The sequence below is a fragment of the Ptychodera flava genome, chromosome 15 (genome assembly GCF_041260155.1).
Source record: "Ptychodera flava strain L36383 chromosome 15, AS_Pfla_20210202, whole genome shotgun sequence".
Classification (NCBI taxonomy): domain Eukaryota; kingdom Metazoa; phylum Hemichordata; class Enteropneusta; family Ptychoderidae; genus Ptychodera; species Ptychodera flava.
Genome location: NC_091942.1, coordinates 15,120,188 through 15,144,245, shown reverse-complemented (window position 1 = coordinate 15,144,245; position 24,058 = coordinate 15,120,188). Strand labels below are relative to the sequence as shown.

The 24,058-nt window shown below is 40.8% G+C and overlaps 1 protein-coding gene across 4 annotated transcripts in view; it reads right to left on the bottom strand.

Moving 5' to 3' along the window:
• LOC139151289 (uncharacterized) overlaps positions 1-24,058 on the bottom strand; it is a 47,582-nt gene that overhangs the window by 11,582 nt on the left and 11,942 nt on the right. For 2 of the 4 annotated variants that reach the window (XM_070723973.1, XM_070723971.1), the window contains exons 2-3: positions 15,986-16,026; positions 14,442-14,543 (exon numbers count right to left, since the gene is read on the bottom strand). The exons of 1 other annotated variant lie outside the window; for it this stretch is intronic. In XM_070723973.1, the coding sequence (XP_070580074.1) occupies positions 14,442-14,543; positions 15,986-16,026 (143 nt within the window). The remainder of the gene's footprint in view (positions 1-14,441; positions 14,544-15,985; positions 16,027-24,058) is intronic. One more of the 4 variants, XR_011556383.1, reaches the window with a different exon arrangement.

Sequence of the window (24,058 nt, the reverse complement as noted above, 5' to 3'; positions counted from 1 at the left end):
TCAACACGGTCGTTTCCACTGGTTTTCAGATAGCACAATATGAATGCTCCCTATGATAACACATCGCCAGCCGAAAAGATCGCGCCATTGATTTCCCTTGACAATTTAATAACAATTTGAACTGCTCAGTTCCCTGGCCCCGCCCTGGGAAGCCGTTGCTCTCTCATCTCTGTCTATTGCCAGATTGTTTTCGAACCTGATTAATCAGCCTCAACATTACCTGTCAGAGGTGAACTATCAACGTCAAATTCTGAGACATATCTACGATGAATCATATACCTTCCGGTCAAAATATTGAACACCTCCCCTGGCCAAAAAAAAAAAATTGTCAGCGTTATCACCGGTACGGCTGGGAAGGGTAAACATTATCAGGTTTCTATATGTAATTTAGTTTGCCTATCGAAGTTTTACGTCAATTTTGCCGGTATCAGATTGTCGTTTTGATTTACCGTCCATCAACACTCAATCACTTTTAAGTTAGTGTGTTTTGTGTGACTTATTAAATGGTCGCGTTTACTTGTCGTGCTAGGATCTGACGTTCAACTCAAAAACTGTCATCGAGGTTTGTGCGACCACCGAGTGTCAGACCGACTATTTCTAAAGTGTCACCGGAGTTCGCCCGTCTTTACGTACGTCTCACATGTTCACGAGCCTAAAACCGCCCGCTTATAATTACTAAACCGACAAAAAGCCCTAAAGGACATATTTATTCCCTACATCTATACTGGAAGAGAGTTAGGTTGTATGCTCATCAAAACTGAAATACTAAATTTTTTGCCAAAACTTTCCTCGATAAAAAGTTTACAAGTGGTAGATCAGAAATATATTGTAAAACTGTGCGAGTCCCAATATCTGTCCCCAAGGAATAGTCCATTTATAGTTACGTCATAGGTAGCAGACTTATACAATAATGCTGTACCTTTGACAAGTTTCATAATTTTTTGCCCTGGCGAAAGTGCAGCTTCTCCTCAAAGTATACACAGTGAAATATAGAATTTGCAAACACAAATTGTATTGCAAATACAATACTTTATGTAAAATATGCTATGTACAGTTGATAAATGAATTCTAGTCCGTACCTGAGTTGTCATCGATGACGTACCCCATCCCAAACACGTACAGGTTGTGTGTCAACAAACTTTACTGAACACTGAGCATTTCAGCACGGTTTTTTGGAGTAGGAAAAGGGGCCTAATTTTACAAACACAACAAATATTACTGGACGATATCACAGTTACAGCTCTAGAGGAGCTGCTTAAATTTTGTATCTTGGATCAAACGACTTCAACATCAGCCCAGAGTATGTCGCATAGTTTGCGACAAACTAAATAAAATATGCTGACATTTTTTCTAAATGTCATCAGCGTTTGCACTTTTGCTTGATTTTTGAGGTCAGCTCCGTTCAAGAGGGTCGGCATATCCTTTAGATGTACAACATAATTGACGAATTTGATTGCCGAGGAAGAAAAGGTACCCGACATAAAAATTACAACCTGCACGGTTGTAAACAGAGAAGGGCGGGCCACCTCGTTCGCTAGGGCGGCCTCGACGGGGGCTGTTGACAAGTGGCTGCGTTTTATCTATTTCGCCTTAAACTGTCACGCTCGGGCTCATCCCTGTCTTTACACTGGAATCAGTCACCTGCGCAAAATACCTGTCCGGTGTCCACCTCGCCCCCAAAACAGCGTGACCCAACATCGTTTTGTGCCGTGTTTCATTCTTCTGCGTTCCTCCCCAAAGTTAGAAGCTCCTCAAGCGAAAATTCACACGCACAAAAATAGCCACCCTTCACAAATTTCTTTGTTTACCGTAAACAACTACGTGTTCCGCTGCGGCTGATGCAAATTCCACCGGCATAGACATTGGCATTACACCGACTAATTTGTCAGCCTGCCCAGAACGAATAGGGATCAGAAATCGACGGAGAAAAGAATGTTAGTATACAACATAAACGAATTTGAACGCAACACAAATAGCTACAAAACCATTTTTGACATCTCAAATCTGTGGGATTACATTCATATTTCACCACTTACACAGCAGCCCAACCACTTTCAACCCGTTTAGGGAATTGTCATCTGGATACATGAAAGTCAAGTGTTTTTGATTTTTATCGACTTATGTGGTCTGCACTCTTTCATTTGTACGGAAAGTTAAGTTTAACAGACTGAAACGCTTGCCGTGTTTTTTTCTCTTTTAACCTTTTCTCTTCTTTGGAATGCAAACAACTTTTGTTCAATTGTGAGTCAACCTTCGTAATTTATCGCAGAGAAAGTGTCGGTGCACTCTCGACGTGTCCGTCGACACATTTATAATCATAAACCATGCAAAAAAACAACAACAATCTGTAATTGATTGTTTTGACATATTTCTTCTTTGCTATTATTTTGTTAGTGAGGCAACGTTGAAGTTCCATAAATACCACCTGTTAGTTAGTCTAGAACAGGGAGTTTCCTCAAAAAACATATCTGTTGTCCTGATTTTTTGAATATTAAAAACCTGCTTTTTTGGCAAGCGTGGAGAGGTGGGCCCTCATGGCTGCAGTGTACGTTTCAGGGCTCTATCGCTGAGTTTATGCCGTTTGAAGTCGCTACTCGACTCCCAGGGTTTTGGGCCAAAGGACTACGAACCCTGCAATTTCCCTAAGCCATGGTTCACTGCTTTCCTAGGGTAGGAAGATGAGACTAGGCGTCTATCCCACCGCTTATTAGGTGTCGCAAACAAAACGGGAGAGAGTTTATGGGGAGACTTTCGGAGACGCCCGGACAAAAGCCGCTCGGAAACGCATAATAGGGAAGGGTGACCCGGCAGCCTTTGTACGAGTGATCCTTTTGTGAACGGCAGTGGGCAAGCCACACTCGTGGACAGAAAAAAAGATCTGCCCTCAACTCAACAGCTTTACCAACTCTCAGCTTACATCAATCAGCAAAGAGTTTAAGCCCCTCTTCACCGTCCCGGGTGGCGACTAACAGTATATTTAAAACAATTCGGTGGCCAAGTTCATGGCAGCCACCAACACTTACCAAGGTAGAATAATTCTGTTGATATTGGTTGGACTATAAACTGCCAAGGACATCATCTCGTGTTTTTTGAATTACAATCTGTTCGACTCGTGGCAACGAATCTCAATAACTTCAAGCCTGAATTTGAAACTCAGCAAACCACCAATGGTTGATGGGAAAATGAGGGCCTTTGTAGTTACCACGCATACTTACAATCATCAAAATGGCGGTGCATAAAATGTGAAATAACATTTTTCTAAAGGTCTTCTCAAGCAGGCCTTTGAACATTCTCTTCTTTAACATTAACGTTAAAATAAATTCATTTTGATCTGAATGTTATTTTGTAATTCAAACGCACGGATTCCGAGAAATAAATTCAGAGAAATAAATTTTGTGTCGTACAATATTTTGCACGTGCACGTGCTCATCACAGGGCAAACTTGAGAGGAAAAGCTGTGCCTGGGTTGATCGGGTCATCATCGCACTCGTCAGCACAAGTCGACGAATACCAAGCCGAGAAGGACGTTACTCGTGGGGACACTGGTGAGAAAAGACTATTGACATTTAAGAGTAAAAATGAGGCAACACAGACACAACGCAAAACACGGGGGAGTCTTTAAAGGCAACGGATAGCCACGCAGGTACTGATCACTCCTGTCAAAACTTTTGAAAAGGGTTATCCAGGTCAGAAAATGGACTCCAAAAAACCAGTACAAGGTACACAGATGTCCCCATCAAGACAGGGTTGTGTGAAGACGCTTTGAAAAACAAATTTACAACCGTGTAAATAACTCCGATTACAATGAAGTATCTCCTCAGCAAACTAGTTTTATAGATATGATAGAATATTTTATTCGGGACGAAACATGAACAGCAAAAGGCCTACAAAACCATAGAGGTAAGCGATATACTGTAATGTTCCGTAGCGGTACTTGTACCTCGGTTGGCCGGGTGCAATGGCCGACAAAATCCCGGACGCGGACTCAAGAGGGGATCTCTAGTAGCTGTTGTGTCGCTGACCATTAACACTGCACAGACCCTGAGCGGGTTAATTGACTTGTGACGTACGTATGCCACAGGTGATATTTTAGATATACGAACACACACCTTTGGTGCCACGGTGGCTGGCGCTACCGACTGACTGGTCGCACCACTCAGGCCGGGCCAAACCGACATTCCCTCTTCCATGGGATATACCCAGCAATGACAGATCCCATTATCCTTATTCGCATTAGCGAGTAATATTGGGGACAAAAATTGAAATTTCATAAGCTCGGATCTTTTCTACTCTACGAATCACGAGTACTGCCAGATGCCTATGCAGTACCGAGAAAAAACGAAGCCAGGATTTTGGTTTCTCCATCAACGCGTCGAATCATCATAGAATAGCTTAAAGTTTACCTGAAAAGATTTCACCCTTTTGTTATTCGATCCAGCCCCCTTTCTTGCTGAGTTTGTATTTTTCAAATGATTTCTTTTTCACCCGGATTTTTTTGTCGATGAACATTCAAACAGTGTGTAGCAGAGTGGAAACTCGCTGCCGAGTCAATCTTAGTACATTCAATAGCGAAAAAATATCCCTTTGTTACCGTGAAAGGGGGACAAGTCGTACTTTTAAACTTTACAGAAATACTCACCCCCTCAAAATGCCCCATAGGCAGGTAAGGTTTTGACCGCCACACCCACCGTAATATTGTTCACGTCTAAAGTTGATGAAAATCAAGATGACAATATTTTAATCGACTTATACCTATACATATAAAATAGTTTGTGTATAAGCGTGTTCAGGTAAGAAATGAAGAGCGGACTATTGGCCGGGAGGGGAAAGGGGTGGCGGACTATTGGCCGGGAGGGGAAAGGGGTAGCGGACTATTGGCCGGGAGGAATAAGGGGTGGCGAAGACAATCCGAAGAATGCACATTCCAGTTTAATTACAGGGAACAGCATTCCGTCGGAGACAACCCACAAGTCTTGCCCCCGAACGAACTACGGTCGCTGAAATATTTGTATTGTACTTTAGAGAGCCCGGGGGCCTTTCTATTCTTGACTTGAATGAGGCAATGACACCGATCTAACTTTTTTAAGAGTTTGTTTTGCAGTTTGGGAAAGCTTACAGAAGGGCCGATTTTCTTTTGCCGTTTATGTGACAATGGGTTTACAAAAACACTGGGTACTGTAGTCAAAACACCAAGCAAGGCAGAATGAGAAAAATTGAAAATTCAACCCCCTTAAACTATACTCAAACTTGACAAAAAGGCACCTCATGGTCGAACAACGAAAGAGACCTGTTTTTGCCGTAATTCACATGGTCCGCTGATACTTGAAACTACCTTTCACGTTTGTTAGCTTAAGGAACCAATATGGATGACAAAAAATAGGCATCCATATGTACGCTGGGTCTGGGCTTTATGCGCAAATAATCAGCCTTGACCCTAGGGGTCAAGTAAGCTGTAACCGATACCACATTAGTAAACTGCGCACACAATCTCAACCTGAAATCTAATTTAAAGTCAATACCCTTTTTGAAGTCGTGTAAAATGCACTACACACTCTCACTAAGATGTTTGGATTAAAATGAAAGGAGTAGAGGTGAAGAATTTCAAAAAAGTTTGGCGTGAAAGTTTTTTGATCCACAGGTCTTCAAGATTTGACTTGTTTCTGAGGTGTAACAGATTCGTTCACATGAACGGCGGTTTCCATTGTACTGCGGTGCGGGCAACTTGTTCACCACTTTCAGTTGAATGGACGGTAAACGTAGAGTCGCATTCACTCTCTTCGAACCATCAACATTCTGAAATGTTTCAAAATAGGCAGGACTGTTGTCATTTTCCCCGAGTGCCTTGGCATTTCTGAGCGAGGCTTTCGTGTCTGGGTGAGTTTGCGAGAGATAGAAAAGAGTGGAGTGGGACAACAGAGAGAGAGATGTAGGTGTTTGTATATGAGAGAGAGAGAGAGAGAGAGAGAGAGAGAGAGAGAGAGAGAGAGAGAGAGAGAGCACACAGAAAGCTAAGAGCAATAAGGAACAAAATCTTTGCAGATGCGAATATCGAGAAGTGACTGGAAATGATGTAATACTTTGGCTTGACAGACCTTCTGTATGTTGAGACTGAGTCCAGGTGTTGAGAGTGAGAGAAGGTTGTCTGACTAGACTATAAGACTGCACAACGAATGGCGCAAGCTTGTTAGCCCATGCAAGGTTGGATCGGAAATACAAAATATCCTTACAAACTCTCACTTTTGTAGATTCAATTTCAGGATGACAGTGTAGACTCAAACCACAAGGTGAGTCGCATCGTTTCACGAGGATCCATAACTCGTGATGTCAGCCCCATTGTTGAGTCTTGTGAATGCATTGTTATTACACCAATACGGCGAAAGTACGCCGAACTTTAGGCTGAATTGAAGAGGGATTTCAAAAAGCAGGGAAAACATATTATTTCTCCCGAACAATTCTTTAATTGGGTTTTCACTGTAGTAAAACGGGGAGCCTATGAACAAGGCCAACAGACACCCGTTAAGCGGTGGCGTGCTGGTAGGACCCGACCAGAAATCGTGACCCCCCAAAAATACAAGCCCGTCGCATCGCACGTACGCTCCTGGCCCTTTCCATTGTTGGAAGCTGAACCGATAGACTTGAAATCGTGTCTCAGGGCAATTATGCATTATCTGGCCGGAGAATAGAATGAAAACCCCGTACGTGTCCGCACATTGTGCTGCTGACATGGGCATGCGTTTGCTTTCCGACGGGATAGGTGAGGGCACACGAGTGACTGGAATTTTATACAACCATTCTTTTCGACTCTCCGACTCAGACTCGCTGGTGAGAAAAGGTAGCTGTTGAGAAACGACAGCAGTCGGAGTAATGACCTGGATCACTGACTGCCCCTCTTTTGTCAGGCAAGAAACTGGAGAAAGTTACGTATGAGTTGCGGAGAGACAGAAATACTACACGAATTGATTGGCGACTGGCTACTTATCCGGGCACTGATATTCTTGTACTTGTGCCACGGTTTTACCGCGCTTTTTTTTCAGTCAATCCAGTTCTTAGGACAGAGGCTATAGAATTTTCTTTCACCGCTTCCTGTGACTTGCAGTGACCCCCTGTGTCCGTTCTACTCGGCGAAGCAAAGTGTACCCTACCTGTCACACTACCCTCCGGGTTTTGTACATCGTTCGCAATCGCATCACTGCTGCCAATGGATGTCATGGATTTTAAGTACGGACTTAATTGCGGATGACAGCGACGCGCAACATCATATGTGTTGTGGTGGGAGCGGACTGAGTAATTCAGAGGCGTGTCAAAGTGATCTCGCACTTGGTTCGAGAAATTCTTTAATATACAGAACAAAAATAGAGAAATATTAAAGCCCTTGTGAATGTTCCAACTGTTAACATGTCAGTTTTTCGCTTTATTCATAGTTGCTTGGTAAACTACAAACATCACGTAGTAAAAATACCCAGTATTTGGCCTGTTAACACAACCTGTAAATCCTTCAAGTGCATTGTTATTGTTAACGACTGAATCTCTGTCTGGACTTGAATTAAACTGTTCACAAAAAAAAACAATACGCCCTCAACATATATGCACTGTGTCGACAAGCCCAATACCTGATGTTAGAACACGCTTATAGACCAAGAAATTGGTTGATACTTGGAACAAAACTAAGGGAAAGACTTATCAGAAATCAAAACTACAGGGACTTTAAGTTTTCTGTTACTCGATTCTCTCCTGGACAGTTTGAGATTTTCCCTTTCGTTGTCGTTTACTTATTCTACCACGCGCACGGGCGCTTTCTTTACGATCTCGCCCTTCTTACCTCTCCTGCAATCTTTACTTTTCCTCTCTCACTAAACCTCACCTTTTAGCTGAAATCATCGTGAATTCCAATTCGGCAAAAACGAAAAACGACAGCTCAATTTTGGATCTCGACGAAAAACACGGAGAATCCCATACTGCGTTAGGATTCAAGTTGTGAATTCAAGACCACGTGGTCAGCACAAAATTACGTCATAAGGGGGGGTTGAGCTTAGGGTTTTTTTTGGCAATAACTCGGACAGTTCGGGTAACTGGGGATTTAAAAGTACCGCAAAACGCCATGCATCCATAAGCTATCTGTGAAACAAAGTATGACCTGTAGAGATACTTAACAATATGCTCTAAGGACACACGCAACAAAAATTCATAATTTATTTTCATCCTCTTTCAAAAAGGGAAATTTTTTCGGACAAAATTATGAAAAGCGTGAGTACAAAAAACCTCATGTAATGATTTGGCAGGTTATGACATACTTTCTAGCTTGTGTACAAAGAGTAAATTTATCTAGTATTGGGGAGAATATGTTAAACTACATAACACAGACTGAAGGGACAAATATTTTCATTCTGTTCCCGAACATGATAACATTTTTTCTTGTTTAGAACTATTTTGAAATACGAAGTATTAGCGTCACAAATATAACGCATTGTGTGCAATAGGCGATGTTATCGATTGTAAAGTGAATTCTGGTCCAAACTAGAAGTCAGTTGTCGACATCAAAAGCGTCGGCATAACACGTATGCAGGCTATGTTTACAAGTCATTCGACGTGATTTTAGGAGTACGACTGATTTTGCAAAGATAAACACTGAAAAATACTGGAAAATACATTGCAAGCTTACAACCAATGTTGCTGTAACTAGAGTCATACTAGGGCAGCATAAATCGCGAACTGTACACTCAGTGTGACAGTTTTCGGACGACCTCAGTTTTCGGACATTTAGTGACATGCTGTTAGTTACACTCACCGTCGCTCCGTATCGATAGCGTTTTACAGGTCATGTGACGTCATATTAAGTCAGGTGACACTGTTGTCCCGTTTTCGATAGTTTTTTTGGTAGAAGCTATTGAGTTCGCTACGAGCGGCGGTCACAAATTGTCGTCTGACACCGCGTCAGTGATACTGTCAACATATTGCCGTCAGGTCACAGTAACTGAAATTTTGAATAAAGTCCTTATTTAGCATTGAATTTCGAATGTGGGGGAGAATAATGATTTTGAAAATATTCTTTCCATTGTTCGCTACGATTGCATGTAGTTTTAACGAAAACTGCGCAGTTGTTTCTAGAAAAAAAGTACATTTAATGAACGTATGAAGTGTACAAGTTTTCGGACAGACAATATTTAGCATAATTGTGTAAACGTAGTGACTTACCGCGTAAAAACTTGACAGGTAAATAATGTCGTACGATGAAATATACTCGCTATTTGTATTAAATAATGCCTGTGCGATTCTAATACAAACAAAATATGCAATGGAAACAATTATAAGTAATACTCACTGAACAAACTTAGCAAAGTTAGCCACACCGTACGATACAAGGTGCCGAAAGCAACACACAGAGGCAGCCCGTGTCCGATATCTAGCGCTATACACGTCGAAATATAGATGAGTCGTCCATGGATTAAACATAACTAATTATCATGAAATATTCTTATATACAGTTTTCTAAACACATCGAAATTAAAAATTGGTGGTTTGAAGTTTCAAATTATCAATACTTAGCTCCTAATCACATTCCAAACACGACGTCCGATTTCTGGGATTGCAGTCCGATTACTACGCCATCGACATGGGGTCAAAACTTTGGCAACTTTGACCCCGAAATATCACTCCCGTCGTATCAACTGAGTTTGAGAATAACCACAATAAAGTTTCGAAAGGTATGGTAATAAGATTTCGTATTGCTGGTCATTTACGAAACGACTTTAGGCGAAATTTACTACCCTGTCCGAATTCTGTCACACTGAGTGTACATGAACCCTTGGAGCAGCATGGTACCCTTGGCTGTGTTTGCACAGAGTCTACTGGGGTACACTGTTTTCAGATGGTATCTCATAAGCCCTTAGGGGAAACAGACTTGAGACGTTGCCTACTACATGCCGGTCACTATACCATGTATACCCTAGATGAGGTAGGCTCGCTCACAGCGTGTTTTCACTGTGGACACAATCCCTCGGTGAGCATGAACTTGTATTGTAACACATGGCAGTCGTGGGTACGCGGTCACGCGTAGTTCATCAATTTCACAACGCTTGATACAGGCATATAGATGTCATCGATTTTGGACCACATGCCTGGGCAGGTAATGGTTCGTGACTGACGCCCAGGAACAGTGGGAAAAAGAAAACATTGAGTTCAACTCTTTCATTTGCAAAAAACATCGGTCTCATCTTATTGTTTTCAGCGATGCCGATGGAGCTCCCTGTAAAAGATGGATTGCAAAGTTCACCTGTAGGGATTTTCGAAAAAGTTATGAAAAGAAATACGGCATCAGCGCCACTTTTTTCAGATATTCGCGCGGAAACGTCACCCTACTTAAGCACACATGGACGGGAATGTAATACAATTCCTGCTACATATCGGATGTTTAAGGATAAGTTAGCGTTAGGGACAGCTCATTCAATCTTTGAATAGGTGATTAAAATAAAAATGAGGAGTTGAGAATAGAAAAATCGATTTCTACTGATGCTGATGCCTAATACGGTGAAGTATACTGCCCTTCTATATGAATCGGGCAATGGATTATACATAAAGTAATAATATAATAATTTGAATCAATCTACCCCTCCCTCCCCAAGACAAAGTGGTGGATCCCTTAATCCGCCATCCTCGAACGGACATGATATCTACATAAGAAAGTTAAGGGGGTAAATGGCGAATCGGAAAAGAAGTATTCTCAAATGCGTTTTAAATGAGATTGTAATAGAGCATTTTACAAGTGTATTGCATAGCGAATATGTCTCAGCATTTGTGTTTATTGACACGGTTTTGATGAAAAAAAATATACAGACCAAGTACAACAGTTATGCGTCGCTAGTCTGCGTCGTGATGAAACGTACACAGTGGTTGACGGGAGATGACGGTGGTCGACCTGCACGATACTTCATGTAGTGCATACGGGAACATATAGTTTCGTATATAGTGTCATTTAAAAAAAAAATGCGCAACATTATTTGTTGAGCTGAAACGCTGCATTTGAATCAATGCGCAAGGTTTACATGTACAGTTTCAAGTTGTTTTTTTAATGTTAGGCACAAGAATACCCCGTTCCTGATTTTGAAGTCACCGCAAAATGCTAACGTCTAATCCGCTTCGTCTCACAGATTTTGTGAACATCTGAATTTCATTATTTTATAATGAGCTTCTCGCAACGTATATTTTAACGTAGGTCTTCCCCATGTTTAAAGCCCAGCTGTAGTCGTTTTGTTTTTTTTCCTGTATTTATTTGTATAATTTGGTGTTTTCCATTCTCGGGTTTGTAGCGTTCAATTTTTCCCACTACCCCAATTCTATGGACAGCTATTTTGAACCCGGGTCTCACACGTAAATAATAAAGTAAACAATTGCAATTTCACCAGCTCCACCTTTCACGGAAGGTCACTTTTGAAATGTCTTTTAGCGAACATTGAGCAGATAGAAGCATTCACACAGAGATGATTGATACTCTCTCGCGTTGACAGTTTTGGAGATTTTAAAAGAGGACACAGTATCACATGTCCTTTAGTGTAAAATGCCCTTTTCACCGACATGACCGGACCAAGCTGGACAGAAGGGTCTAAATTGACGGTTCCCTCCGATTTGAAAAGGTAGAAAACATAGTCTGCGCTCCGGTCACAGTTTTGTACAAACACTTATTAAGGGGTTTAGCAAATACTGCAAAAAATACACGATCGAGATTATAAAAGAGCAAAAATAGCTTAAGAAGAAACTCAAACCTAAAATGATGGTGATACTGAGTCGAACAAAAGTTGAGGGTTCTTTAGTTGTTTTTTTTTTGGAGGACGGTATCGCTTTAGAATGATGATATTGCAGTCCAGCTGCTGCACGTGCATGGGCTGTTTTGGTACCAACATTTTGCACGATGGAAACTTTTTCATGGAAAAGAATGAATGAAAGACATCCATTTCATTCACAGCCTGCTATAGAAAGCAGAATTGGTCAGTGATGAAGAAACGTGATCTACTTTGATAATATGCTTGGAAAATGTTTCGTTTCGGTTCGTCACGTGATGTAACTTATGATCAAGATTGCGTCACCATGGAATGGAAGCCCAAAAGACCATCCTCATCTTCGGAAAAAGTTGCATCAAATGAAAGTGTGCCAATATTACTGCTGTTTTGACAAAGCAATAAAATATTTTTCACCACAACTAGAATTAATGCATGTTGTGAACAGATATATGAGTTCTTTGGGTATACTTTGCTTGCAAACCACATTACGGAACCGGACATCTTCATGTTTATAGGCGGTTCCTTTAATCCTTTTCCTGCCAAGTCCATATTTCACAATCAGGTCAAGATGGTTAAAATTAATGGAACACAACATATTCTATATGGTGTATTTTAAAATAATACTGTACATTTGAAGGCTGTTGAAAACATAAATACTGTAAACTTGATTTTTTTGGACTAAAGATGCTATAACATATCAAGCCAAGCAGGTGAAAATACGTGATGTTTGGGCTCAATACCGCTTTTTACTGACTTGGCTGATGGGGAAGTTATAGTCTTAATACTGTGTGGCAGGAAAAGGGTTAAGCTCAATCGATGATTTAAGCAAAACGAGGATGTCTTCTCGATTTGTCTCGATTCTATTGTTAATTCTCATAACCCACCAGTACTTGTCATGACAGTTCTTTAGTCATTTTGTACAAGGACAAATCTAATCTTACTTACATTATACGGTTTACATACATTTGAATTGTGAATTATATTTATCGTAACGTTTTGCGAAAGATGACCGCTTTCTGCTGTTCTGCTCAATTCACCATGACAGCATCTTTAACAAGTAACAATAATATTCATTTTTTAAATTCCTTTATTTTTTCTCGTTTACGCGTTGAGAAATCACTGCAACATAAAGAGGTATACGCTGCTACACAAGATGTGATGTGAAAAGACACCGTCCCTCCTGCCATGCAAAGCGAGCTTTGCGAGACAATGAGTGTTGTCAACGAGTGTCGCAGATGAAAGTACTTTAAACCAAGAAGTCAAAACTGTTCCCAGACCATTGGTTATAACTATCGGCCCTAAAAGGGCAGGACGACGCAATAAAAATTGACGACGTTACGCATTTTGCTGAAAGGAGGGCGAGGTAATCTCTTCCTTGACGTCAATGTACTTTGCTGTTAATTCTGTCCTCTGTGAGACGAATGACAAATTTCTGTAGCGTTCAAAGTGAACACGATTGGAACTAATTTGGGATAATTGGATGGTGAAGTAATGCCTTAAAAATCTGCAAATGTAATCTTATCTGCTTTTCTTTTTAAGTTGCACACTTGTTTTTAAGAGTAATTTTTAATATTGAGACATTCAGCTACAGGGTACCTAAGATTTTTGAGAAATTTGAAAAATATGAAGATCCAATTATCCCAAAATAGTTCTAATGGTGTGGGTGATAACCACATACGACAGTGTCTCGCTGCCAAACTTTGATAATGGTTTGGAGCCCAAGTTCACGCAATTTGGCTGGTATGCGACAACTTTTGATATTAAACACGACAACTTTCAATATATTTCAATGACGGTGACATATGTTCACTTGGTCATTATGATATTGAAACAGAATTATGAAAACTGCGTCTAAGAATTAACTTTTCTGGAACTGCGAAGTGAGCTTGCCTCATCTATCGTTATACACTAAGATTTGTATTGGCTAGTGTGAAACGGAAATAGGTCGTGTCTTCTGTACAGATGTGAGTGTAATACCGATTAGTTCCCACAGCTATGATATTTTATTCAGAAATAACAAACTTGTTGTCGAATAGCTGCTTGTTAGTCGTTATAGCAGGGCTGCCTTTTGTCAGGCGATGTAACACGCCAAGTCAACCGAAATAACTTGTACCAACAAACCCAAAGGTGATTGCAGCTTTGATTGAAAACATTCTGCCAGAGAGGAGGAGGAGGAGAAAGTGCAAAGCTCTCACGCAATGGGATGTGCCCTGGACAGCATTGTGTGAAGAAATGGTGGCAAATACTGGCCCGCCTTTCTACTGTGTACAGAGAGAACAAGTAGCCAGAATCAGGGAGGCTGTAATGTTCAGATACTAACGCTATGAGAGACACGCACTGCCGTGGGTGCATGCGGGCAATGGAGCGTTGGAAGTGGTTCCTAACCTAACGCACAGACTCCCACGGGTAAAGGACGTACTGCTGCTAGCAATATCACCTGTGCAATGCAGGGTGACAAAATTCATTAGTACCGGTTGGGCAACGTTTAAGTACAATAAGAGACCCATACGTCAACATCGTGCGCACTTGTTGTCCTATGTTCTAGCTGATTACCGAGACCCACAAGAGTTTTGCGGCGGTGGTGTCGCATGATTTGGGTTGCACTGTCATGAAGTCTGATTCATAACTAGAGTCTGGCATGCGCTGAGACACTGTCGTAGGCACACTTACCACGGACGATCCCATGGTTAGCATGTAAACTTTTACGCTGGGCGGTGCTGTCCGGTTTCACATGGAAACCAATGACACTCCTGGAAGATGTGGAGACAGCGTCTGAAATATATCAAGTGACCATCCGGTTTTTTTGCGCGTTTAGTAAGTAAACAGATCACATCACTGAAAATTTTCATAACCTGGAATATCATACTGCTACAGTAATAAGTACAGTACACGGCTCTCTCTCTCTCTCTCTCTCTCTCTCTCTCTCTCTCTCTCTCTCTCTCTCTCTCTCTCTCTCTCATACACACACGGATGTGTCTCGATCTGTCCATCCATCCATCTCTCTCTCTATCGGATCATTGGTGTCGCATCATTTAGGTTGAATTATCACATACATACATACATACATACATACATACATACATACATAGATACATACATGTAAAATGATCACATCACTGTCATTGGTTTCCATGTGAAACCGGACAGCACGCCTAGCGTAAAAGTTTACATGCTATAGTATACATGCTATACATACATACATACATACATACATACATACATACATACATACATACATACATACATATGTATCTATGTATAGGTGTGTGTGTTCAATGATGAAGGGATAGCTGTAAGGTGTTAATGAGAAACAAGTCCGAAAAGGGTACGCTATTCTGACAGTTCAACTAAAACTTCACTGAGGGTCAAGCGGTTACCACGAAACACAACGATGATTCCCTTCTCCGAGTTGAATACTTATCTTTTGCAGTGGATTCCATAGCGACACCTCATAGGAAAAACATCAAAAGTTACACTTTATACCGTACCGATCTTTCTTTTGTTTTACGGTGATCTAGTTATTTCCGCTATTTAAATAAAAAAAACCGTCCAGAGACCTATTTCCAAGCGATGCAGAACAATATTGCCAGACAACGACGACACTGAACCACAGGTAGTACCCTGACGGACATGTTTTGGGGGCTAATGTGCAGCATCTTGGAAGCTGTTATCCAAGTGGTTGGCTGAATCTTACCGTTATAATTGAATAATACAAATAGACTGCCTCAGTTGCTGTGAATAGTTACAATCGACCAATAAAATTTAACCTTCCGAGGACGCTGCACATCAGCAGGTTTTTTTCTGACCAAAGGCATACCATACGTCCAATCCCTATAATTTGTAAAAAGCCATGCGGTTCGCTGGAGTGCAATTGACTCATTCAGTGTCTATCGGGAATACCTACTATGTACGCATTGACTACTCGCCGTAAACTTCATACGAATCAGGCACTGTTGGTGTTTGTGGCGAGAGAAACTGAAAGATGCTCAATCTTTGTTATTGTTTACGTCTGATGTATGCATACGGAGTACGAACATTAGGATTGGGGGGGGGGGGGGGTTACACAGAACTGGAAATTATTCTGAGTTTAAGCACCGGAAAGTTTGTTTCCACGAAGGTGATGGTGACACAAGGCAAGCAAAATTATAGTGTTCTTGTAAGAGTTACCGCAGCGACTATGATATTGAAACAAAACACGAACAAGAAGTACGTACCCTTCATCTTTGCAATCAACATTATGGAGTCCCGAGTTCTCCTATGAATAAAAGTCAGAGCTCAAGTCACTGAACTTTGGATATTTTTCATCGTATGTTAGTAAATTACAGTTTATTGTTCTACTCCCAAACTCATGTCGGATTACTCAGTATTCAATTTGTCAATACAGTCTGTATCTGTATAATGTTCTATATTATTGTCCACGACCGGTTTTTTTTCCGGACTAAAAACCATTTGTCAACAATAATGTACTCTATGCGCTGTGTTTGCGAAGATAATACCCTGTATTTCAACACACGTCGGGGGAAAAGAAAAGGAAGAAAACGTAATGATTTGTTTGGTAGACGAGGGAAATGAATCTTTCGTAAAAAACTATGAGCGACTGTCCCTTTAAAACCCAGACTGAAAGCGTCTGGCTTACTGACGTCATCCGTTGAAAACAAAAGTACCAAGGGGAGGGTATCACGAGACGGGAGACCGGAGGAGGCAAAGCCAAATCACTGCTGAAAGTTACCCAAATAATGGGAGGGGATGTAAAAGTATATAAAGCTGTATAAAGAAGTGTGGCCTAGTTTGTTGACTGTACCAATTAAAGGTATCGAGCAGTCTAAGTGGTCCCGTGGAGATAACCGTCGTACAAACAATTGACAATAACGGGGGTGCGTCTCTGTAAACAAATGCGGCAAAAGAATAGAGAGAATTTCGCTAAAAAACTTTACCCCATGCGATTGTAGACAAAATCAACATACTGCGATAGGGCTATGGAGGTAGGGTTTATTTATTAACTTAAGCGTGGTTTTCCCAACATACACTTTATTAACTTTTCAACTAATGTGCACCACCGTACAATGGAATTGGAGTGCAGGCTGAATTGTCTGAACTTTTTCATGGAAGATTTATTCTTGCCAGATAATTTGGAGCGCGGTTGGAAGAAAACCGGCGAGGGTACTGGGGCCTACATTGTGAACAAGAAGCAGAATGTGGTCAGTGTCTTTCATAAACACGGTGACACTGCTAGAGCTGTAGGTGTGTAGATTCCTTTTCAGATTTCTCTTGCTGTTCAAAGTTATAGCTAATTTAACGACTGTTGTGAAGAACACCTAAAATTACATGGGTGAGATGGTAGACTATTTGGTACAAATCGGACATTTTCTCGTCACGGAGAAATTGCACCAACTTAAAAACAAAGACTACTCAAAATTTTCTGCACTATAATTCTGGGACTGCATTTTAATTAATTAGCATGTCGAAGGGTTCAATGCGTCTGAAGTGAAAACTACAACAACAGGTTTAAGCTGCGCACTATTATAATTGGTTGCAAATGCCAAATATACGAAGGATAAGCTCACTTACAGATGATACATTGATGGATACTTTTAACATGTTTTAACGATTGGAGCCAAATCTACTCCCTCTCTCTATCCCTAAATCGAATATTGGATCCAAATTATTCCCGTTATCTCAAAATTCCACAGAAACATCAACCCTTCAGCCAATCGGCTCGCCAAATTTGTCAGCACAAATACGATTAATGGTGTGTGTTTTTTTCAAAATGAATTATAGGGCAGTATGATCGGTAAATTTTAAGAGTACTGATGTTACATTAAGTTGTAGATTTCCAGATTACTGAGAGAGTATCTATCAAAAATAATTAAAACGTTTTGGTCAACTAGCTAGTTGAAGAAATTAAGGAAATGGCGTAAGCGGATCACAATGACAAAGTGCAGAGTCAGCATTTTTCGCCGACATTTTTTCCTATAGTTGCAAACATATATAAGTTTACGTCAATATTAAGTGCGAGCCAATAGAATGTTTTTGCGTCGTTGAAATCTCATCTAATTAAATTTTAATTCATTTTGACTGAGCCTTGCGTAAAATTCTGTGAACATGACAACAATAGCAAGAGTGAGTTCTTTATCAATTCTCAGTACAGACCGTCATTATTAAAATTCAACTTAAGGTGGTTGGAAAGGCTAGAGCGTCAGTTATAAACTTCAACAAAACTATTAAATATAAAAGTAGTCAACATTCTCTGTGGAATAAAAAAAACTAGACATTTGGGCACAAAGGCATTGCAGAGTTACAGCCTGATGAAACTTCTGGAAAACTGACCAAATAAGAAGAAGTTGGGGAGTCCTTAGTGTATTAACTATGGTAGAGGTCCCTAGCTTTTAATAAAATGTTTAAAAAGGGAAAGTCATTATTTGCTGTTTTTCAGGAAAGTTTGACAAGGCGGTGCTTGCATTCAGAGTGAGTAACTGCTATTGTAAATGCATTTTTAGATTCTTTGAGTGTCAAAGAGGTGTCAAAAGTGAGATTAACCAAAAAGACTGCTCTGTGACTTCAAAAGAGGGGTGCACATATTGCTTGTTTTCAACATTTTTGACAGACTAACAGTTTTCCTACATAATTATATACCAATTTAATCCAACCTTTGAAATGAGATATGGACATGGAATTTTTACAGCCTATTAACAAGGTTACAGATAAGATATGTACGGCACAATTTTCCTGTATTTGAAGTACTTTTTGAAAAATCATATTTTGAAATTTGAAAGAATTTTTAATAATTTTTTGATATGTAAACCCATGTAAAATCATAAAAACAGATTTTATTTACAAATCCTGCCGTACAAATCTTACAAATAATAGTGTCAACATATTTATAACTAATTTGGTAATATTAATACTATCCAATTATTATTAAATTCAAATATGTAAAGAAAATATGAAAAATTAAATTTTAATATTTACTGGTGTCATATTTCAAAATCATGGCTGCAAATATACAATTTTTATATTCTTTGGAGAAAGTATTAACTAAGAGAGTTATCCTGAAAATTTGAACTAAATATCTTGATTCTAACACTTGAAACTTGACATTAACTCTGAGAAAAGAATTGGTGCAAAAATAGCCTTTCCAACCACCTTAAGCTTTTAACTGCGTTAGGTATCTGGCTTCGATTCAAAAGTAGTTGAAATAGTTACTCCTGGTTTTCTTGAGGTAAATCCGGATTACATTTTTGTCAAATGCATGCAAAACATTCAGCTACAAAACAGTTGTCTTCCTGTCATACCCAATACACTCGCCAACTGGGTTGCCAATGGCTGTTTGTACGTTGGCTTAAACGCTAAGCCTTGTTTCTCTTCCTTCAAATAAATACTACCTTGTAACTGTAACGGGTAACAGAAACGGACAAAAATGCTTGTGGTTGTCCGGACGTTCGAACAGTTTAAAACCCTTACAAAGATTGTCCCGGAGGTTTATAAGCTAGGTTTTCGAAGTGCAAGGTCAGGTTTGTGAGAATACCGCCGTGGGCAATATTTGAGGCCAAAAAGTGTGAAAGAACACCGATGAACACAAATCTCATTAAGAATTGCTGTGTCTTTCAACATTTAAATGGCAAAAGTGTAAGTGGTACAACAACTGGACATTTACGGGAGACCGTTAAAGCGAGAGAAGTTATTATAGGATTTGATAAGCCCCGCTTTAGTAGCTTAAAGCTAGACTTTGTTTTCCGGCTCTGCATTTCCTTTTAAAGGACCGGAAAACGCTTGTTTAGTGTCTATACATGTGCATTTCGAACTCAGACGTATCGGTTAGAATACGACGGCTACTTCTTCACTGTGGTTGTGGGAAGCTCCAGGGTTGTTTTGTATGATTGGGAAGTCTGGGAATGCATAACAGCTAGCTGTCACTGTGAAATAATGACACTGTATAATAGCTGACAAACATAGCGTAATATACCGAGTCCTATAGGTTATCTGCAATGTTCATGTTTTACAGCACATATTCAATTATCAATCCAGGTTGAATCAAGTCGCATGAAAACCAAGGATGCTCTTATAATAACACAAGATGCCGTACCCATTTGAAGAGCCGAAAAACGCTATGTTATGTGTCTATACATGCATTTCGAACTCTGACGTATCAGACAATACACGGTCCCTTTTGTGGAGAGACCTAGGACTAGACACCCTGCGACATTATTTGTCATTAGCCCGTTTTTCTGTTGGGGTAATCTCGATACAGAGAGAGCTTCAAATCTATGGACGGAAAACAAAAACACAGCAAAATATTCGAGTAACACAACACATCCGCTACGTGCAGACCACAGGCACGTTGAACAGATGAAATTTACATCGCTAAGCGCGCAACCCTGACACAAGGTTCACTAATGACTGCCTAGAGCCACTACAGCCTTAATTTGTGAGCCCATCAATCTGGCAGACCTGTTACCAGACCCCCTAACGCTACGAAATCTCTCGCATCACTGTGACGTTACGTCCACGGTCTCGGCTCGGCTTACATCTCTAATTACTCCTTCCACTTGCACTAACTCACTGTTTACGCTTGCAGCTACTGGCTGCTACCGAAGGTCGGCTTTTGAATGCAAGTCACACGATGAACTTGTGAAAATTCCTAACTAAAAAAATTAGAGCATTCCGCAGTGAAAAGGGAGAAAAGGGCTCTGTAAAAGTACCATTATCGAGCGTCTAACAAAAACAAAATTTTTCACTTTCACCCATTCCTGGACATTTTCTCTGAGTAAAACCGTAAAGAGCATTAACATTCGAGTACCTCAGCATTTAACCCCTCGGAGTGGAATTGGACTGACTCTGTTTTTGTCCCGACAGACTGTGTAAATGGATAGGCGGGGAGAGAGAAACTGTGATAGAAATAGTTCATATTCAATCACACAGGTTATACAGGAAGTAAGCGGGACGACAGCCAGACATGTCAACGTAGAAAACCACCATTTCTATTCGCACACCAACGCATTTTAATATTTGAACTTTTTTTTTATTTGAACTGCCAATATCAAGCAAAAGTCAGACACAGTCAAAACAGGATAAACGGTTTCTTGTGTCTGCTGAAAAGGGGGTCAATTTTCGGATGATCTGATTGACTCAAGTTGTCCTCCGGAAAACACTGTTAAAGTTTCGGCTAAAATGACATATGATTTTGTCATCAGCGATGGCAATCGTGGCATCTCCACTCATCCTTGACTGACGAAAAAGCTCTGTAAATTTAGAAACTCTGGTCTTAGCCTACAAACTCCCGCCAATCGTTGATCTATGGGGATTTCCATGGCTACCAGGCCCCGGCTTGTAACAACAAATAAAGCGTAAGGGCTGGTCACCGATAGTGTTACAACGGCTTTATCAAGTAACCGGGGGATTTGAGATTGTGCAGGGCCCGCTCATCCATCGTAGGGACCAGTTGACCTACATCGGCGGAAAACACACGGGGGCCTCTCCATGGCTATTATTTACGACGAGAGAAAGTGCGAAAACGCTTGTTCGAGAGCAGAGGGGTGCAGTTGTAACGTATCAGTGCATTCATAAGCGAGGGCTGTCACCGTGGCTTTCATGCGTTCGGTTGAAAAATGAAGCTTGAGCATACAGCGGGCTCAAAGTTTGAATGGATGGGACCACAACCTCGAAGTTAGCTTTGTCAAACTCGTTTCTTTGCGACTGTCTGGCCGGTAAACTTCCCGCACAGAATAGAACAATTACAAGCGAGGACAAACTTTCTGTGTTGAGAAAATACTTGAACGGTATCACGAGGATGCTCTATGTGTTCATGAGGACTTTGCCAACACAATAAATTGATCAATATTGATCTTGTAGATGATCACTCCAAAAACCATTAAAAAGCGACTGAGATGAACCGGAGTGGGGTTTAGCGCAATCAGTTCATCCGCCGACTGCCAACTTGTCAAAACTTGAAAAAATTGACAATGAATACGTGTACACTCGAGTTTATGTCGCATTTGTCGGGAAAAATCCCATTTGTCAAACGCCTTACAGCACAACGAGAGAGATTTTTGGCGATTTACAAACAAAACATTCCTTTCCATTTGTGGTGCTAGCGTTTTTTGTTGTTGTTGTTTGAACTTTGCGAGTTTATTCTTCGTATTTAACAGACGAGTGGGCAGGTGAGACAAAAAAGCCAAGAAGTCCATGATGCTTTTATTTTTTTGAAAAAAAAATTGCCGAAAGGTGAAAAACGAACTCACGGACGTCTACTTGTCTGTTGTAATTGAAGTCAGGCTTTACACACCTGCATTACTCTATCTTTAAGATCAGTGTTTGAAATCTGGGGTCCGTTTTTATGTTCTGGTTCAAGCCGCTGACCCAGTTTGAGTCTGACGAATTCATTTGACTATCTGACTTGTCCGACGGGTTCACCAATAGATTTGTCGACAATAAGACGCGTTTGAAGGGGATGCGTTCGGAGTTTCATCACCACCTCTTCTTTTCAATGTGCACCCACGGAGAGAATTGACTCGGCTGTAAAATTTTAGAGTTGGGGTGAAAGCACAGTGATCAGATCAGAAAGGAACAATTCCTCATCTGTTATATTACCGGTACCCCGCCCCCTAGTAGACACCCCGGAACAATTTCCCCTTCAAGATCGTTCTTTTCCGTGCAATGTTACGTGTCTACGCAAAAAAGAACGTTAAACTAGTTCTAGTTAAGTTTGCTAAATGAACGCTTCACGAGGACATAGGTGTGCTTGGGTCTGACATGAACGACGCTGATAAGCTGGTGTATTTTTAAATACAGGGGCTTTACTTCTGCCCGAATCCGGTTGTCCAAAGCCCGTTTCGGTATAGAGCGTCGTGTGCTCGATCGTACCTGTGGACACTCTCTGGTGTGAACGTGACCGGCGACCAGTACACTATGCCCTATTTGGAACTCAATCTTCCAATCGACAGAACCAGACAAGAAAATTGCCATGATTTATGGACATGCGCTATGGGGTCCCCCCCTTTACCTGTTCCCGTGACGTATTTGTACTGTTCGGCTTTTGATCTGCATGTCATCGACGGTGGAGCTGAAGACTGTGAGTGGAGTAACCTGTTCGCGCGGTGTCTCCAACCATGGAGGTGATCCGTCCATCACCTCCATGCTCTAGCCCGAAGCTCGTCCAGAGAATATCAAACTTGTCACCTTTCGTATCAATCTTACATAGCTGTAAGGTATTTTTTGTTTAGCTGTCATTTGCAGTATTTATCTCTATTTTTCGCTCACGTGTCACCACACATAAATTTTTACAGCGGGGCTGACCTATACCTATCGCATTTTTTACGAGGATCGCTGACTGGTTTATAGCAGTTCTTATAGGTGTGCTGCTCTACATCAACCTGGAGAGGGCGACATTTATGGACTTGGTAACTGAGAGCCCGACGCTGATCGCGATAACGCTTTCCTAAAATGACGCACTATTCTGACGCAACACCATTCGTAGCTACACAAATTCAACTTCTTTTGTGGCGGGTCGAACGTCAGATAACTAAGATGGCAGACAATTTTGAGATTTTTAGCGAACATCGTGCGGACTTTCGTGAGAGCTAACCTTGTGTCTAGAACCTCTCCTTACCGTCGGTACAATACGCCAGGTGTATCCAATCGAAGCCTAGATCTAGATACTAACTGGCAACATGAAGGTACCACACTGGCATGTCGGATTTTCATAAGCTACAAAAACTTAAACAGGATTTATAAATAAAAAACTCCATAAAATACCAAGTCCAAGTCGTTTTGAAGTCTATGTCTATGACATCTCCTTGGTCAAGGTTGGGACGTAACCGAGGAGAGGCATAAAATTACGACTGTCTATGCAATCACAATGTGTATAAAATTTCGCTCTGTTTCGTTTCCTTGCCTTAGAAAGAATGGTACCACAAAAATTAAGTCAATGGAGTTTATAGCTGCTAACAGGATTACATTATTATGCATTTTATAGTTAGCGATTTCAAAGCGTCAAAATTAGCAGCAAAAAGCCATAATCATAGGCTGCGGTCTCGACGAAACTTGTGTAAACAAAGCCCGCTTCTCAACACACAAAACAAAATCAGTTCGTAGGACAATTACAGATGTTGCAATCCAGGATGAACGTGGGCAGGTAGACCTACAAACACTGCTGGAGCCCGCATGCAGAACTAAGAATGGCCGTGAGAGAAGAAAAGGGGCGATTTTCGATCAAATTTAGTCAAAACTCTGAGTTGAGATATATATGCACCAGGGCACTAACATAAAATTCGACCCATTCAACATACACA